Source organism: Ambystoma mexicanum, chromosome 3p (assembly GCF_040938575.1).
Source record: "Ambystoma mexicanum isolate Mex_15411 chromosome 3p, UKY_AmexF1_1, whole genome shotgun sequence".
Taxonomy (NCBI): domain Eukaryota; kingdom Metazoa; phylum Chordata; class Amphibia; order Caudata; family Ambystomatidae; genus Ambystoma; species Ambystoma mexicanum.
In genome coordinates this window covers 947,145,978-947,165,253 of record NC_090925.1, presented here as the reverse complement: position 1 = coordinate 947,165,253, position 19,276 = coordinate 947,145,978, and the positions used below count along the sequence as shown (strand labels likewise).

At 47.2% G+C, this 19,276-nt stretch overlaps 1 protein-coding gene across 1 annotated transcript in view; it reads right to left on the bottom strand.

Annotated features, from left to right (window-relative positions):
* Window positions 1–754: 754 nt before the first annotated feature.
* The window catches only part of EDEM2 (ER degradation enhancing alpha-mannosidase like protein 2), a 411,530-nt gene continuing 393,008 nt past the window's right edge, over window positions 755–19,276 (bottom strand). The window contains exon 11 of the mRNA XM_069652257.1: window positions 755–1,303. Coding sequence (XP_069508358.1) covers window positions 800–1,303 — 504 coding nt within the window. The 3' untranslated portion in view covers window positions 755–799. The remainder of the gene's footprint in view (window positions 1,304–19,276) is intronic.

Below are 19,276 nucleotides of genomic sequence, written 5' to 3'. Positions count from 1 at the left end.
AAGAGATCCTGGGATAAATTAGTTGTAAATTACATGATGCTTTTCAAAACAGATTATTTTTGGGACTGTAGTATGGATGAAGAGCTCCTTAATTGTAGCACTTTTAGATTTTTGGGATAGACCTTTGAACATATTAAAGTGATTTGGCTTAAAACTTATAACACTTATGGAAAAATAATCTTCCAATTGTAATCATATCAGTTAGGCATTTTACGCTTTTGTCATTTGTAACGTAATGAATAGCAGTGGGTTTGTTTGAAAATAATATGCAAATAAATAGAAACTCATCTCTGAAATGGAACCCAATAATTGTTATGCCCACTGAACGCCAATTGTCAAGTAGTCAATTTATTTCAGTGTGATATGAAATCCAATATTTGCAGCTGCTCCATGATTCTGGTCAAACACATACGATAGGGATATGATGGAAGTTAAGCACAAAGGTTTGCTTGTGTGCACTGTTTTTATGCAGAATTTAAGTACCAAATACTGAAGGTAATTCACAGCAACAACATTTGTCATTCCATCAACAATTGAAAGAAGCTGGATTTTGGGTGGATACACATTTTGAGATAGTTTCAACAGCTTTACCAAAAATCTCCATTTTGGGTGTTGTGGTGGTGCCAAGGGAACCATTTCAGGCCAGCAAAAGAAAAGGCAGTGAGGGGAGTGACACTTTCTATGAATATAAAGTAAAGATGTGTACACGTTACTACTAATGTATTCTTGAGCAAATGGATTTTCATAGCCCACATTAAAAGACAAAATATTTTTATTTGTACATCTAAAACACATACTATTACACACGTTGGTCCACAGTGTCCAAGAAAACTTGTCCTAGCAAAGCCAATTTTGAGTGAAAAGGTTGGCTGGGGCAGCTGAGCATTGTGCGTTTCCGGTTTGCGTTCTTTCTGTAGCTGGATTTTGTTTTCGCCCCCCACGAGTATTTTGTAGCTCTATTATTCTTCACTCTGTCCAAAGGGGGTTCCTTAAAATGCAGCCTCTTATTTCGATCCGAAGAGTAAAACTGTCTCATCAAATCTTCCACTTCCCAGCGCTGCTCCTTATTTGCCTTACAACATTGCAAGGCGGCAGGGTCTATCGGGTGGGCTTCGGTGTTAAAAATGTAGCCACCAGCCCCAATGATGCACTCGCCATACGGTGTGATAACTGTGTCAAAGCTTGAGCCATCGTTGTGAATGAAATTGTAGGGATCAAAGAGCAGATACAGATATTTGATTGTTTCTGCAAGAAAAAAGCTCTCCATGCGATTATCCAGCTTATGATCCCTCACATCTTTGATCTGCAACAGAAGAGATGGAATGTCAGTCTGCTAGAGTTACATCAAATTAATGACAAAACTGAATGGGTCTTGAAACAAGGGTTTTGCTGAGGGTCTCAAGTCTCTATTATAGAAATGTGGTTAAACACATGAAGCTTATTTCCGCAAAACTAGTAAGACCACAATAGGAAGATTGAAACAAATTTCTTCTTTCACTTTATTTGGATTTGAACTTTTACATTAACAGGATATGAAAATATTATTGACAAGCGAAAACAGAATTATTGATAGCACCATGGCTTAGTACATAGACTAAAACCCCTCTCTAGTCTTAGCATGCAAGTCTGTTAACACCCATCTTCAAAACTGGCAGCTGATTACTGCCCCCTACTACAGATTAATAGCCTCACTTGACTCTGTGGGTAAAAGCTTTGACAAAATAGATTTATGAACATGTAGGAAGATGAGCTACAAGACCAAGTGGCATTTGTAGCAGCAGAAAGGTTTTAGGTGGAGGATTATCAACGCTTAGCTTATGATTAAATGGCTTGTAAAGTCACATCGTTTAATTTAATTCCAATCCCTCTCATTTGTTAAAAACTGCAAAGCTTTGAAGGAAAATGCATTCTTGCTTGTTTGATGTTGGACTGTTAGCTCAGATTGTAAGGTCACACACACATGCACAAATAAAAGTGCAGCTCCAAGTAAGAGGACGGTTTTGCTTTCATGAACACCTAACTCAGTCAGAAATTATATGGAATGATATTAAGGCGGCTGCATTTTAATGCCATTCTTGGCTTTTGTTTAAGGTGAATAGCCATGGGTTATTTAGAAAACATAAATTTTAATCAACATTGCCCCTGGCCACCATGGCCACCATTGTGTGAATACAGACGATATCAATGCTTCCGTTTTCTATAGGCTTTCAACAACAAATGACATTCCTTATGTACAATTCTCTGAAAATGTTGAATAATTAAAAGGCTGGTTATTTGTTATCATAACATTTAAGGGGAGCTGGTTATTAAAGGAGAAAAACTGGAATAAGGGAAATAAATCACAATTTGCCAATAAACTCAAATACCTGTCATAAATCTTACGCAAATCTACTTCTTACAATTTGCACTGCTATTATCCACTGGCGATTAAAAATTGTCTCTTAGTGAGTAGGAAATTGTGTGCTTCGTACATTTGGAGGATTGAGGGTACAGGTACCACTTATGCCTGCTAGTAGCTTGGAACTTGAAATGTTGACCTCCAAAATGTTTATTTTCAAGTATGCCGTTTCAGTTCTTATTAGGATTTGGGCGCTCATGAACAACTAGTGTAAGAAAAAGTGTCTTTCAATATTTGATTTCATTCACAGTCTGGGAATACAAAACCCACAATGCAGCTTTGCATTATTTGCACTACTTGTTCACATAACATTTTTGAGTAAGGTTTGTCAGCTCTAAATACCTTGTGTTGCCCATCTGTGGATCAACCTTCAGACTCCAAAGGGCTCCATTTATACTCTTTACTAGTCTCAAAAGTTGGACTCTGATTCCCCACTCTCCCATCAGTTAGCCGATCCTGCCATCTTGACCATGCTGTGCTAGGCTTGGAATCACAGTGCCTCACTTGGCTTCTCAGCTTTGTATTGGAAGAGAGTGCCTTGCAGCAACCTTCGCAGATTTACACTGAGAGGGTTGCTGCAAACACAGTGTACTGCCTTTCCTTGCCTCTCACTTGCTGTCCGAGATTTGAACTGTTAGGGAGAATTATCAAAAATGTGCCAATTCCCTTCACCTTAGAGACCACCAGCACCAGCAACTTTGCTGGATTTCGAAGACTTGATTTTTTTACATGGAGAGAGTGTGACCCTTTTTCCCACTAATGTGTTTTGAAATGCGTGTTTTCTTTGGTTATGGAGTTTTAGACAACTCCATGGGCATCATCTTTTCATTTGTGCCACCCAGCACCCTCAGTGCAGTGGCACAGGGAAGCCTTTCAGGCTTTCCCAAGGTTTAAATACCTTCTCTGTGTGTGCTACATTGACCCACTGAACAGAAAAAAAAGCAAAATGGTTGTGCTGGTTCCAGGGTGCACCATGGCCTCAAAAATGCGTTTTGCAACAAAAAGATGGCTTGCACAATCTTGCCAAGCACATATTGGGCAGGATGGAACAAGGGGACACACTAAGGGAGCTTACCAGTGTGTCCTTACATATACATAAGAAACAGAATGAAAAAGCAGTGCTGTTTTGCTGCCAGACAAAAGTACCCATTAAAAAGGAAACTTTTTCACCTTTAAAAAATGTTGTTCTGACGCTATTTCCATCTGTTCTTCCTTAAACCACTGTGATTATGGCCCTGCCACGCACAGTCATATTCCCATTGTGCTTCAGCAAAACCAAGCATGACCCCTGAACGACAGGCTCTGTTAAGCCAAATCTGAAAAAAGGGCCAAGAAACTTCACTTTCTGCCGTGCACAGGAGTGCTTTATTATGTGCTACAAAGTGTCAAAGGAATGAACCATGCAATAGAATTCATAGCTCTGTGCACATGTCAATCCCAGGAGGCCTTTGCCTTGTACAGACTGTTGTGTACAAGGAAATAACTATGGCTGCAGAACAGTGTGGGAAGCTGATGGAGATGAAAAACCGAATTTAAAAAGAAATGACAGCTTTTCACCACACATGTAAAAATGGGCTTTGCAGACAGAGGAGAAAAATGCCAGTTTTAAAAAGTTCAACTGTTGAATGAAAACCTGCCCTTATCTAGCAATGTGAAGGCGATTGTGATGTGAAAATACAATGAAGGAAATGGTTCTATTTAGCAGATTTTCTTACAATTCAGAGCCAACATAAATACAATTAATTCAAATTTCAATGGCTGCTGGGGGGATGTCAGCTAAAAAAAAATTGATTTCTGCTGAGAGGATGACAGAAACAAAAAGGTCTCTCAGTAGATACTAACAGCTCTGTGATAATTACTAGGTTGGACAGAATCAAGTCTAGGCTGAACCCATTGACAATGGAATTTCCAGGACAAGGATATATGAAAAGAAAGTCACACGTCTTTGTGATTTCTACAGGAGGCTTCAGGGAAGATCTTCATGAACCCCTGCCCTTCAGGGAGGTAGCTTGGAAACTATTCCCAAATATGGGGGACAAAGGACTGCCATTTGTTTCCAAAGACTATTTATGAATAAAAATGTAAAGCCTTATTCTCTGTAGCAAGACTTAGTAAAAATGTAAACATTTAACAGTTTAAAAGTGATTTTATGGGCTTTCATTTTATGGGCTTTCATTTAAGATATGGTAAAATTCACTGACCCCTTTGGAATAGAAATGGCAAAGAAGAAGGGATTACAAGGAAAGTATCCATGATGCCATTGTGAATTTTCAGATTTACATCCCTTATGATGATTCCCACATATGTCTAAAGCTATGGAATTTTAGGCCGAACATTTCACACTGAAAAGTGCGAAAGACGGTAGAAGGGTGAAACAATGTCTCACAAACTGGAGGATTTGACTGATATGTGCTGCATAAAATATGTAACCTGTTTATGTAATGTGAAGTTAAAGTAATTGTGGGAGGTTTTGGACATTGTAAAACTTAAATCATAAATCTGACATTATTCCTTTGCAATCCAACCAGCTTAGAGCTTAGCACTCCTGACAAATCCAGTAGTTTAGAGGCGTGCTTAGCTAAACCCGCCCAGCCATATACTTTGATGATGCCACTATGCATTATAAATAAGAGTCCCTGACAAGACTCCACAGACACACTGTTCCCGAAGTTCCTGCGCTGCGTTCCAGCTCTGCTCCATCCAGATTCCAGATCCCACCACAAGGCCAAAGCATTGCTGACCCTACTCCAGAGTCCACTGCAAAACCCAACCATTGCTAATCCTATTCCCTGCAAGACCTCAATTCTGAAACCCACTAGTCTCCCATTGTGCTCACCGGCACCCTTGTTTCCAGACCGCCACACTACGAGTCTGCCTGCCGGGGCCGCTGCGCCCAACACATCTGACCCTAACGGGTGCAGCGGCCACAGTAGGCAGAGCAGTCATGGAAGCACCAACACTGTTCGCAATGATGATGGTGCTTCTGTCTCCCCACTCCCATAGAGTCCTGTAGGACTCTATGGAAATGGGGATTTATTAAATCCGGCACCCGACTTCCCGTTCCACCAAGACTTATAATGTCCCGGTGGCAACGGGAAGTCAGGCGCCAGATTCAGTGTTTTACGGGGTTGGCAGAACACCAAACTTGTAATGAGGCCCATTGTCTTTACTTGAGTATTTGTTCTATTCTCCATCATGCATCATGATTTTGCTCCAGTCCTCCTACTCACTTCTCCTTCACTTCTCACATAGCCTTCAGCCTCAACTTAGTGTAACGTCTGCATCAGTCTCCAGCCTCCCCACCTTCCTGCTTCCCCCACTGCAACAGGACCACTCAAATAATAAGTTCCTGTGCTACCAGGATCTCCAACTTCTTCCATCACCCTCGACTGCCGCACAACATCTGCCGCTCTCCCCCACCTCCCATCAGTCTATCACTTAGCATCAGGAATGCACAGTTCATCTGCAAAAAGTATTGTTGACCACTTCCACTCTAAGCACCTTCAAATTGTACTTCTTGATAGCACACAAACATGGATTTCCCCTCATGACTGCTACATTAGCAGCTCTCCACACTATATATGGGATACATTACTCACCGTAATCATATTTCTGATGCTTGTATCTGCTTAGATTCACATGCTGTGCATAGGCCGACATCTAGTGGAAGCTGCGGAGTATTACAGTTTGTTTTTCGAAACTCGAAAATGGGCGTCAACACAGGGCATGCCAGTAATACTATCCCTAGTGTGACGTCCACTGTACCAAAGATCCCTCACGCGTCTAGGATCCTCAGATTGTATTTTTTCTGACATGAGGTAGCATGAGGAGTAGCGCGAGTACAGATAATCCAAGCAGATAGACAGAAAGGTAAGACTACAAGCCATCATGCGCCTTCTCTCAGAGGGGAGGAAGGGTGGGTCGCATGTGAATCTAAGCAGATACAAGCATCAGAAATACGATTACGGTGAGTAATGTATCCCTTCTGAGGCTTGTAGAATCTGCTTAGATCACATGCTGTGCATAGATTAGCGAGCAGTACCTGAAGAAGGAGGTGGGATGTGAGAAGGGCCATGAGCAAATAAGTGTCTTAGAACCGCTTGTCCCACTTGTGTATCTGCCTTGGAATGGGTGTCAATGCAGTAATGCTGAGTAAAAGTGTGAATAGAGCTCCAAGTAGCTGCGTTGCAAATGGTGTCAAGGGGTACACTTGCAATGAAAGCCAGAGTGGCCCCAATGCCTCTAGTAGAGTGGGCTCTTGGCGTGAAAGGCAGAGTTCTTTCAGAAAGTGAGTAACGAAGCGGAATACAGTTAATAATCCACTTCGAGATGGCACCTTTAGAGACGCGATCCCCCCCCTCTGTCTGTAGCTACGGAGACAAACAGTTGATCTGTTTTTCTTAGCGGTCTGGTCTTATTTACATAGTAGAGGACCGCCCTACGCACATCTAGGGTGTGTAGTTTCACCTCAGCCGAGCTTTGCGGGTCCTGGAAGAAAGCCGGAAGCTCGATGGACTGGTTTACATGGAATTTAGATATAAATTTAGGTGAGAACCTAGGGTGTGTGTGTAAAACCAGTTTGTCTTTATGGACAGTAAAGAAGGGATCCTGCACTGACAGAGCCTGAATTTCACTGACCCTTCTTATAGAAGTAATAGCTACTAAGAAGGCCGTTTTATAAGTCAGGTGTTTGAGACTGCTTTTATGCATGGGTTCGTTCGAAAGGGGGGCCCATGAGCTTGGCTAGCACCACATTAAGGTCCCACCCCGGTGGTGGGTTTGAAATAGGAGGGTGAAGTCTCTTTACTCCTTCCATGAAGGCTTTAACTACTGGTACTTTCCACCACAAAACTTTGCTATGGGAAGTGGTGTAAGCCGACAAGGCTGCCAGGTGTACTTTCAGTGAGTTAAAAACCAACCCTGCATCCAGCAGGTAGAGCATGTATGTAACAATAGTGGAAGGAGTGCAATCAACGGGGTTGATTTGTCTACTCTGGCACCAGATAACGAACCTCTTCCACTTGTCAAAGTAACAGTGCCTTGTGTTTGGTTTCCTAGATTCCTTTAGGATGTCCATACACCTCTGTGGCAAATTGAGGTGTCCAAACTCTATGACCTCAGGAGCAATGCTGCCAGGTTCATTGAGTTGGGTTGCTGGTGCACTGTTTGACCTTGGTGCTGGGACAATAGGTTGTTCCAGGCTGGAAGTTTGATGGGCTCGCACACTGCCATCCTGCGTAGGTGTGGGAACCACGGTTGTCTTGCCCACATGGGAGCAACTAGGACGAGCGTCATCGACTCTCTGTTCATTTTGTTCACCACTTTCCTGATGAGAGGAGTTGGTGGAAAAGCGTACGCAAACATCCCTGACCAGTTCATCCACAGGGCGTCCCCCTGGGAGTCTGGTTGGGGGAACCTGGATGCAAATCCTGGGCATGGTCTGTTTTCGCTTGTGGCGAATAGGTCTATAGTGGGGAAACCCCACTGAGAGAAGATATCTTCTACGACCTCTCTGTGTAGAACCCATTTGTGTTCCTCTGGGAGGGAGTCTCTGCTCAGAGCATCCGCTAGGGAATTGAGCTCCCCTGGAACATGTTGTGATGACAGGAAGATGTTCCGTCCGAGTGCATATATCCAGATTTTCTGGGCAAGCTTGGACAGATTTGGCGAGCGAGTCCCTCCTTGCTTGTTCAGGTAGAACATGGCTGTTGTGCTGTCCGTCCGGATTTGCACTGACAGGTTTAGTAGGTGGGGCTCGAACGCCTGAAGCGCTCTGAATACTGCCAGAAGCTCTAGCAGGTTGATGTGGTTCTTGGCCACTGAGTGAGACCAGAGACCCTGAGCTGTGTGGTGGAGATGGTGCGCTCCCCACCCCATCAGGCATGCATCTGTAGTGACTACTGCCTGTACCTCGGGATCGTAAAAGGGTTTCCCCTGTGCGAGATTCTCTCTTGTCCACCAGTGAAGGCTTTGTACCAGTGTTGGTGAAACGACCACTAGATCGTCCCACTGACCACTTGCTTGAGACCACTGTTTCGCCAACCATTCCTGCATGGGACGCATGTGCAGGCGCGCGTGGGGGACCAGGTAAATGCATGACGCCATCATGCCCAGTAAACGCATTGCTTTGCGTACCGTTATTTGTTGACCGGACTGATAATGCGGAATTTGCAGTAGTATATTCCGAATTCTTTCTTCTGAAGGAAAGGTCAACCCCTCTTGGGTATCTAGGATTGCTCCTAGGAACTGTTTTGAGGTGCTTGGCACTAGGCTTGACTTCTTCTAGTTGATTGAGAAGCCTAACTCGTGAAGGAGGTCGATAGTCCTTTGAATGTTTGTCCTGCAAATTCCTGGGGTTTCCCCCGTTATGAGCCAGTCGTCCAGATAAGGGTACATTGGGATTACCTCCCTGCGTAGGTGTGCAGCCGCCACCGCCAGTACCTTGGTGAATACCCTTGTTGCTGAAGCTATCCCGAAGGGCAGTACCTTGAATTGTTAGTGTTGACTGTCCACCTTGAAGCGCAAATACTTTCTGTGCGGTGGGAACATGGAAATATGAAAATATGCATCTTTCATATCCAAGGTTGCCATGAAATCCCCCTTTTTTAGGAGGGGGATTACCTCTTGTAGCGTGGTCATACGAAATTTTTGGGGCTTGACATACTTGTTGGCAGGCCGCAAGTCCAATACTGGGCGCATTGTCAAATCTTTCTTTGGCACAAGGAAGTAAGTTGAATAAATACCCTTGTTTACCTGCTGTCCCGGGATGAGTTCTATCGCGTCCTTTTCTAGCAGAATGGCGATCTCCTCGAGGAGAATCTTCTGATGTTCTAAAGAGTGTACTCTTTGTCGTGGAGGATGGTTCCGGGGACGCTGCAGTAGTTCTATACAATATCCTATGGATACTGTTGACAGCACCCATCTGTCTGATGTGATCCCTTCCCAAGCCTGGGTGAAGTTGGAAATGCGTCCCCCTACTGGGGTTGCGTGAGAAGGGACCCCGAACTGAGCGTCACTGCTTTGGTGGAGGCGTGCCGCCTCCCTTGTTGGGGCTGCCTCTGCCTTTACCACAACCTCTCCTATTACCCTTGCGTAACCCTGGGTAGACTGTTTGTTGTTCCACTGTGTACCCTGCCCCTGGGAATAGGTAGATCCTCTCTGGGAATTTTGGCCGCGTGGGCGACGAAAATTACTATTCCCTCTCTGGTTAGGGGGTTTATTGGTCAAGGGACTTGAGTGTTTCGTATTCGTCCTCGGCATTCTTCAGTGCGCCTTCAACCGCCTTACCAAACAACAGATCGGTTTCCACCGGTTTGTCCAACAATGATGCCTGGGTTTCTGCCTTAAAACCAGACTGCCGTAACCACGCATGTCTTTTGATAACAGTGCCTTCCGCTATCAATCTGCCTGCGTTGTCCGCGGCGTCGAAGGTTGCTTTCAAAACGCAACCAGACACGGCTCTACCCTCTGCGGAAATCCCCCTTTAAAGGTTCAGGAGCAGAGGCTATGAGTGCCGCGACTTCTTCCCACTGATGGCAGTTGTAGCTGGCCAACAGGGTGGTGGAGTTTGCAATCCTTGCTTGATAGGCGGACATTGAGGCTACTTTCCTGCCGAAACCGTATAGTTTTTTGCTCTCCTTGTCGGGAGGAGCTTCGGACGATGACAATGGTGTTCCAGCCCTCTTACGAGTGTTGGTGACAACTAGGGAGTCTGGCTTCAGATGTCTTCTTATATAGAGAGGGTCAGACTGGGCCGCCCTGAAAAGTTTTTCAACCCTGGGATTGACTGCTCTGGTGAGGTTCGGGTTCACCAGGGACGGATCTATTCTCCGCTGAATGGACTTAAGGATAGGGATGGTCTGGGCAACAAGGCCTCCTTTCTCCCACCAACTCTTCTGCAAAGTCCCTTTCCTCCTGGACACCGTGGGTGTCAATGTGGAAATGTTCTGCTGTGCATGCGAGAACCTCGTTTAGGAGGGGTTGGTTATCGACCGGGGAGTCGGTAACCGGGGCCTCGTTCTCTACCGGGGAATCTACTCTGTATGTTTCCAGGTCCTCCTCTTCCTCTTCTTGGTCCTCATCATCCCCATAGTAGCCCGTCCCGGTTTGCTCTTCTATCATACTGTAACGCTCACCTGATTCCCGCAGAGGCGCCGGTCTTGACTGGGTGAATGCCGTATCTTCAAAGGTGATGTGTAAAACACGGTTGGCTCTTTGGGCTGGACCTCTGTGCACTGTATGTCTGACTCGAAGAGTAAGATGTCTGCAGATAGAAAATATGGGATTAATGAACTGGGGTTATTGGGTGCCTCTCTCCTCTTCCCTTTCTCTTCTCCTGTAGAACCCCAAAGGTTAACACCCTCACCTTAGGTAAGTGAAAGCCGAGCTCTCCATCTGCCTCGGGGCAGGGTGCCGTAACCAGTTTCTTCACTGGATAAGGGTGCATGCCTCTTGACCTCAGAGGACTGCTGTCCGTCGTTAACTGCACGAACGGTAAGTTCTGGGCACTTCAAATGTCTTAAAAGTCTTTTGTAATGATATCTCTTGTTTTGCAGGCTTCCGGCGATGGCGGATGGCGGGCTGATGAGAGTTGAGGATCGAACCCGCGTGAGGAATAGAAGCGCCTGGAAGCACGTAAGTAAGCGCTTGTAGCCTGCTTCACGATGCGCACTAACTGTCCCTTTTATCTTGCAGGTACAAGTTCGGAGCTTTAGAGAAGCTGAAGGGTGCTGGAATACCCACTGGATTCGGCGTGGGAAGGAGTAATGGCACGTGAGTAATAAAGTTGCCCAATGTCTTTAAACGCACCTTCTTTTGTCTTTCAGATGCGGGATGCAGCGCCGAAGGCCTCCGGAGCGTGCGAAGAGCTGGTAAGCTTTTGTCTTTCAGATGCCGGAATGCAGTGCGAGGCGTTGGTGACAGCCGATGGACCAGGTAAGAGATGCGCTGCCACTGAAGACCGTAGTGCTAACCTGTTCTTTCTTTGTCTTTACAGGTGCTGCTGAAGACTGGATTCCAGAATGGTAAGCCTTTGTTCCCTTAGGCCCAGGATCAGAAGCAGAAGACACGATGAGCGTTCTGCTGCAGAGAATGCAGAATAACGCAAAGCAAAATTCATCCATCGGGTGTGGTTTAAATAGCCTCCTGTAGTGCTTAGGTGTCTCTTTCCACAGCCACGCCTAGGTAAGAAAAGAGTTCCTGCTTTCCAGAAGAGTTCCAGTGTTCTGAACCTAGGGAGTGGCTCCTGCCCCACCCAACAGGAAAAGTAGTCCCAAACAGAAGAGGATCAGGGGTTCAACTGGCAGGTAAGTAAGCAGCATGGTCTGCTGCAGGTAAGTCCACCCAAGCATTATGAGCCCGGCGCTTCCAGCGCTGGGACTGGGCATCTTTATGAGCCTGGTGCCACTGGCGCCAGGACAGGGTCCAAAAGGTCCCAATTGGGACTGGCTGGCACTCGGAACCGGGGTTATGGGTCTGCTTCCAAGGGAGTCGGGCAAGTCCTGATCTTTTGGAAGCAGAGATCATGACACATACCAAATTCTTGGTCCTCACAAAAGGAAGCTTCTCCTTGATACAGTGAGTATGGTCTTGCGTATGGTTGTACCTCGAAGGGTTCTGACCTCATCAGAGTTTCAAACCGGGGCTTCTTACTCGGGGGGATAGGATCAGTAGAGCCTGAGGGAGTCGTCCCTTGTGGATCATACGAGAGGAAATGTTCTGGATTTTTATCATAAAAATCTGCCAAAGAAGACATTCTTGACATGACCCTATCTATGTCTTCACTGGACCATTTTTTGGAACTGGGGATGACTCTCTCAGCAAGTCTATGGGATTTATCTTGAGTAGCTTTGCTGGTTTTAGACATATCAGCAGACCCGGTCTTGTCTGTCTGTTTAGGGGGAGTGGTGTGTTTCACAGGTGTGGAAGAGTGCAAAGGTTGTTTCTTTTGCCGTTTTCCCCCCTCCCCTTGAGTGGAAAAATGTTTTCCCCTGTCCTTTAGTGGCTACAGAGGTTATCGACGCCTGGCGTCGAGGATCGGGGGTGGTGTCCCTGTCCTTCGAGCGTGGGGCCTCACTGGTTTTAACTGCGGGCTCCGACTCCTGGAGCGCGGCCTGGGGGTGGAAGTCGTCTTCGTCTTCCGACAATCGAACTTCTGTTAGCCTAGGGAGCAAGGCACTTTTGGCAAGAGTGGATGATTGCCTGGAGTCATGCAGCGATCTTGATCGAGAGCGCCCAGAGGACACCGAATCGGACCGTTCTGTTTGTGCCTCTTTCCGAGAACTCGACGTCGTTGAGTCTCGGTTGGACTTAGTGTGTTTAGTGTGTGTAGTATGTGAAGCGCTTGTGTTGCCGGGGGTCTTCCCCATAGTCGCCCTGCCGGACGACCTTCCGAGGTCGGGGACCTGCGCTCGGCTGTCTTTCGACGCCGTAATGCCCTCGCCGTCCGAAAGTACGGCGTCGCTGCCGTCGCTGAAGGCGCCCTCCGCTGCCATGGCCGCCTGCCTGGCGTGGTGGGCCAAACTCTTCGTCGAACGGTCCTTAAGTGTCTTAGGTTTAAACCTACTACACGCTCTGCAGTTCGCTTCGGGGTGGTCCCTCGGCAAGCAGAGATTGCACGTGGCGTACCTGTCGACCCAAGGGTATTTGCGATTGCACTTGGGACAGAATTGAAAAGGGGTACCCTCCATACGCACCTTGAGGCAGCGGGCTGTTAAGTGTAGGAAATGTATAAGGTGTACCTATATACCAAGAGTGTAGAGTATGTACCACCCCCCACTCTCCCTACTTGCAGGGCCGAGGCCAGAGGCCTTCCAAGGCCCGGGCCGAGGCCAGCGGCCTTCCGAGGCCCGGGCCGAGGCCAGCGGCCTTCCGAGGCCCAAGTCCGTCGTGCAGCAGCCGACGGTCGATTTCTTCTCCAGCCGGCGTCGAGTGTGAAAGTTCGACGTTGGGGTGGGGAAGGATGTCAATAGATTATTAAATTACATTTTTTGCAAAAGTATGGCTAAGGCCAGGGGACTCTGCAAAATGCTTCCGACCAGTATGGCGGAAAAAAACAATCTGAGGATCCTAGACGCGTGAGGGATCTTGGGTACAGTGGACGTCACACTAGGGATAGTATTACTGGCACGCCCTGTGCCGACGCCCATTTTTGAGTTTCGTAAAACAAACTGTAATACTCCGCAGCTTCCACTAGATGTCGGCCTATGCACAGCATGTGATCTAAGCAGATTCCACAAGCCTCAGAAATATATATATATATATATATATCATACCTTCTCCCACTCCTGTTGGGAAGAGCGGCTGTTTAGGGTTCATTATAAATAAGGCCTAAACATTGCCCTATACCCCCCACCCCCAACATCAACTCTTCCTTTTTTGAATATGTCACTATTCCTATTCAACTCCTCCCTTCTACTCCTCTCAATGTTGTGGCTCTCCATCGACCCCCAGGTTCTCCAACTCCTCCTTTCCTGAACTGACCCTTCTGCTTGAGTCACTTCCTACTGAAGTCTTCATTGTCATATTGGAGGACTGTAACATTCTCAAACCCTTTGCAGCCTTTTGACTTGAACTTCAATCCCTCCTATAGGACCACTCCCTTCACGGCCAGCCTACCCACTCGGGTTGGAACTCTTGACTTGGTCTTTCTCTCAAGCCTCTACTTAAGGACTGAAAGCCAGCTCCATGCAGACAGCATTGAGTAGGCTGCTGGTCACATCAGCAGGTCCATCCACTCAGTTTTCAGTCCACCTATTTAATCAGTCCACCTTAGGTGTACTCATCACCAGTGTCCTCAGCAAAGGATGTGCGAAGACAAGAGCCTCACCAGTTTGTGTCGGATGGGGCCAAGGGCCTGACCCGCTATCCTGCATTTCACCTACCAATTAATCACCACTCACCAAAAGACATCACCATGTGTCTCCTCTGTCCTCAGCCTATCCCCACTCTCATGAGGGCTCAAATGGCCAAGTGCCCTGGGCAGGCCCAGCAAGCTACCCTAGCGAACCTCATCAATATTGCCCTTGCCCCATCCAACACCCACGGACCGCATGCACAAGTCCACTCATGTTGATCAATGCTCGCTCAGCAGTCGCTCACGCTGCAGAGATTGTTGACCTCCTATCGTACAACAACCTTGATGTCTCGTTGATCACTGATATATTGATGACGTGCTCATGACTTGGCACGGAGGCGAACAACAACTACTGGCTTTTTCTGTTTGGCTTAATGGCATCAATCCTTATTTACAGTTTACCATCCACTATGACAAACACAAGACTGATTTTCTAGACCCAACGATTTTAGTGAATACAACCAACAACACGTTGCAAGTGAAACCATTTCACAAATCTACCGATCGGAATTCTTTGTTGAGGTACGATAGCTTCCACCCCAAGACTCTCCATGACAACCTTCCGTTTGGCCAATTTCTAAGGTTAAAAAGAAACAGTACTAACCGCAATACTTATAAGGAAGCCAAAATCTTAGGTGACAATCTAATCAGGAGAGGGTACCCCCGCAAAATTGTCAAACGTTCCTTCAAAAGGGCTTCCAACAATCACCGACAAGCACCGTTAGAATACAAGAAAGGTTCTCCCACAGTTGGTTCTGATGGACTAGTGTTTGTAAGTACTTATAACCCTTTGTCTCACAAAATCGTACGAATAATCAGGAAACATTGGCATATTCTGTCTAAAGGCAATAATCCCATCTCGGCTCCTATGTGTGCATTTAAACGTGGACGCAATCTTAAAGAATTGCTCACGAGGAATGACATCAGTGAACAATTGACTTTACAGAAAACCATCATCCAACAATGGGGTCTAGATAGACATAGAGGTCCTGCACCGTGTGGCCAGTCTAAGTGCTCCGCCTCAAACTGTCACGCCACTTTTGGGGAGACCGAGGTCCGTTGCGATCGCTCTCCCTTCTCCCTCCTGGCGGATCTGATCAGAGACTGGCAGAACGGAAGGCAGAGAGACGTCGGTTCGAGAGGGGCGGTTCCAGAACGACCAGTTTACCTGCCGTATCATCTGGGCCTACTGAATCCGGACCAGAGCCTATGCAACTAGGAGCTATGAGGGGTCCTTTATCAGAGGAAGAGAGAAGACGAAGAAGAACGTTACGTCTATGTCTCTATTGTGGAGCTGCTGGGCATTTTCTGGGTACGTGCCCTTTACGATCCCAGAAGAAGAAGGCGGAAAACTAGAGGACCTGTCGTGTATTGGGAAGGCAGCGACAGGTCCCCCTCTTTTTTCAGTCCTTTCCACGTTCTGTTCAGTTCTACATCCCATGCAACCCGCGGTGCTACAGACTCTGAAGATCCGAATCAAGTTGCCTGGCAGAAGTTTGGAGGTGTTTGCTCTGTTGGATAGCGGGGCTTCCGGCAATTATATTGATGAAACATTTGCCTCTGTGCATCGGATTCCACTCTTGTCCAGATCCACTGCTCTGCCTGTGGAAGTCATCGACGGAACTCCTTTGTCCTCTGGGCCTGTCCGACAATTCACAGTGGGTCTACCTCTTCAGATTGCCGACCATCTTGAAGTTCTCGCTTTGGACGTCATTAAGTCCCCCCACCTACAAGGTGGTTCTGGGCATACCATGGCTGCAACACCATAATCTGGTAATTGATTGGAGAACAAACACCCTGACCTTTTCCTCTGCAGTTTGTGCTCAGAAGTGCTGTTTGTCCACTCCGACCCGGGCTCCTTCGACCCCCTTGAACTCTAATGGTAGTGGGGTCCATGTGTGTTCCATCTCTCATGTTCCTCAGGAGTACGTCGATTTTGAGCACATGTTTGCTGAACCGGGCGATATACCTCTACCACCACATTGCCCGTTTGTTCAATCGAGTTGTTACCTGACTGCGTGATTCCCCATGGGAAACTATACGCTTTAACACGGGATGAGAAACAAGTGCTTCAGGATTACTTGTCGGATAGTTTACAGAAAGGATACATAGTTCCGTCTAAGTCTCCCGCAGGGTTTCCCTTGTTCTTTGTGAAGAAAAAGGAGGGCACCTTGAGACCTTGTGTTGACTATCAAGAACTAAATGACATAGCAGCTAAAGACCGATATCCACTTCCATTGATTCGCAATATCCTGGAAACCCTACATACTGCCTGGATCTTCACCAAACTGGATTTACGTGGAGCGTATCACCTAGTACGCATCAAGAACGGGGATGAATGGAAAACGGCTTTCAAGACATCATTTGGGCATTTTGAGTATAGAGTCATGCCATTCGGTCTGTGCAACGCCCCAGCCATCTTTCAACGGTTTATGGACAACATCTTTAGTGATCTCATTGGTTTGTCAGTCTGGATATATTTGGACAATATCCTGGTTTTTTCCAGATCCATCGAAGAACATGTGAGACATGTACGTGAGGTCCTTTGACGTTTGTCTTTCAACCACCTATTCGCAAAGGCCGAGAAATGCAGTTTTCACCTATCCAGTATTGAATTCTTGGGATTTGTGATCAATCAGGATGGGATAGAGATGGACCCCAAGAAGGTACAAGCCATTCAGGAGTGGAAACAACCCCATGATGTAAAATCACGACAACGCTTTTTGGGATTCGCAAACTTTTACAGGCGCTTTATCCCACTGTTCTCTCAAATCTCATCGCCCCTTACCAGGCTGACCAGCAGTAAGATCACTTTCAGGTGGGATTCTCTCGCTTCTCAGGCATTTGACACCTTGAAGTCGGCCTTCATGGCCGCCCCGATTCTGCGCCACCCTCAGGATGATCTACCTTATATCGTAGAAGCAGATGCGTCGAACTTTGCTGTTGGTGCAGTTCTTCTGCAGAAAGATCCAGAAACCTCGGTTGAACATCCGGTGGACTACTTCTCACGCAAGCTGAGTCCCAGTGAAAGGAATTATGCGGTTATCGAGCGGGAACTGTTGGCTATAAAAACCACGTTTGAGGAATGGAGGCATCATTTACTTGGAGCCCGTTTTTCGGTGGAGGTTCGTACTGATCATCGCAACCTGCAATATCTACGCTCCTTGCAATGCCGAACACCCCGACAGGCTAGGTGGGCCTTTTTTTTCTCCCCATTTGTGTTTCACGTTACATACATTCCAGGAACTGCTAACTTGAAAGCGGACGCTCTCTCTCGATCCCTGGAAAAAGAGGAAGAAACGCCCAGCTTGGATCAGCCACTGATTTCCCCTCAACATTTCTTATTGGCCTTGTCATCTCATCTACAGTCTATCGCTGACGCCACCAGGACGGATCCTGCTAGATTGGTCCTTCTTCGGCGTGAGTCCGTATCGGAACAAGATGGACTCCTGTTTTTCCGGAAGAGGCTTTACATTCCCGAGGGTACGATTCGAGAGGGCATATTGCATGGGTTTCATGATTCACCCATTGGAGGGCATCGAGGGATAAGAGCTACACGTGAACTGATATCCTGACTATTTTGGTGGCCAAGGTGGGCTACCGACGTTCAGAGATACATCGAGAGTTGTCCCGTTTGTGCCCAATGTAAGGTCCCAAGGAGACAGCCTCTGGGATTGCTGGTACCAACTGAATTAGCACCATAGCCATGGCATACTATCGCCACTGATTTTGTGGTTGATCTACCTCCCTCTGACGGGTATACTTGCATCATGGTTGTGGTCGACAGCTTCACCAAATATGCTCATTTCATCCCATTCCACAAGATCCCTACGGCTGCTCAGATGGCTTCAGTCTTTCTCCACGAAATCTATCGATTACATGGTCTCCCAGAAAAGATAATCTCGGATCGTGGTTCTCAATATCTTTCAGCTTTTTGGAACAAGGTGTGTAGTCATCTGGGTATACGTAGAGCATTGAGTTCTGGTTATCACCCGCAGACCAACGGGCTTACCGAAAGGACTAATCAGACCCTGGAGGAGTACCTCCGTTGTTTTGCCAACGCGACTCAGTCCAACTGGAAGGCATGCTTAGATCTCGCAGAAGTATCCTACAACAACACTGTTCATGCTTCCATTGGAATCAGCCCATTCTTCTGCTCTACTGGTCAACATCCCAAATTGGTGCCGTTTCATCCCGTGCCCACCAGTACTGTTCCATCTGCTGATGTCCTAGTCTCAACCATTCAACGACAACAAGAATTGGCACGTGAGATCCTGAAGAGAGCCAAGGAACGGATGAAGGCCCAGGCTGACAGGAAAAGGAGTTTGGAACCAGATTTTCAAGTGGGGAATAAGGTGTGGCTGTTCTCCAAAAACCTGCCACTTTGCAATTTACCGGTTAAACTAGCTCCCCGGTGTTTTGGTCCATTCACGATAACCGAACGGTTATCCTCCGTAGCCGTCCGTCTCCAGTTGCCTCCCTCTTGGCATGTACACCCTGTTTTCCATGTCTCCCTTTTGAAGCCCTATGTGGCCGATCCCTATGGTCGGTCCTGCCCTCGCCCTGCCTCTGTCCTCGTCCAAGGGGTCCCAGAATTAGAGGTTCAGGGGATTTGCGATGCCCGCTATCGCAGGGGGGTGCTTCATTTCTTGGTGGATTGGAAAGGGAACCCAGCTTGTGATCGTACTTGGGAACCTCGTCAGCATGTGCACGCTCCCCGCCTGGTGCGTGAGTTCTATGATCAGTTTCCTTGGAAACCCGGGGCCCCGGGTCTTCCTGGGAGGGGGCATAGTGTCACGCCACTTTTGGGGAGACCGAGGTCCGTTGCGATCGCTCTCCCTTCTCCCTCCTGGCAGATCTACCCGCGCTTTCGGGCCTGGGGAGCTGCCAGGAGGAGAGCTTCTGGAACCGCTGCTGGAGGGTTGCGGCGCATGCGCGGGAAACCGCTGTCTCGCTTCCGCGCATGCGCCGTAGATTGGGCCTGCGCGTTGGGAAGGGCTTGCCTTCCAAGCCTCGTTTCGGGT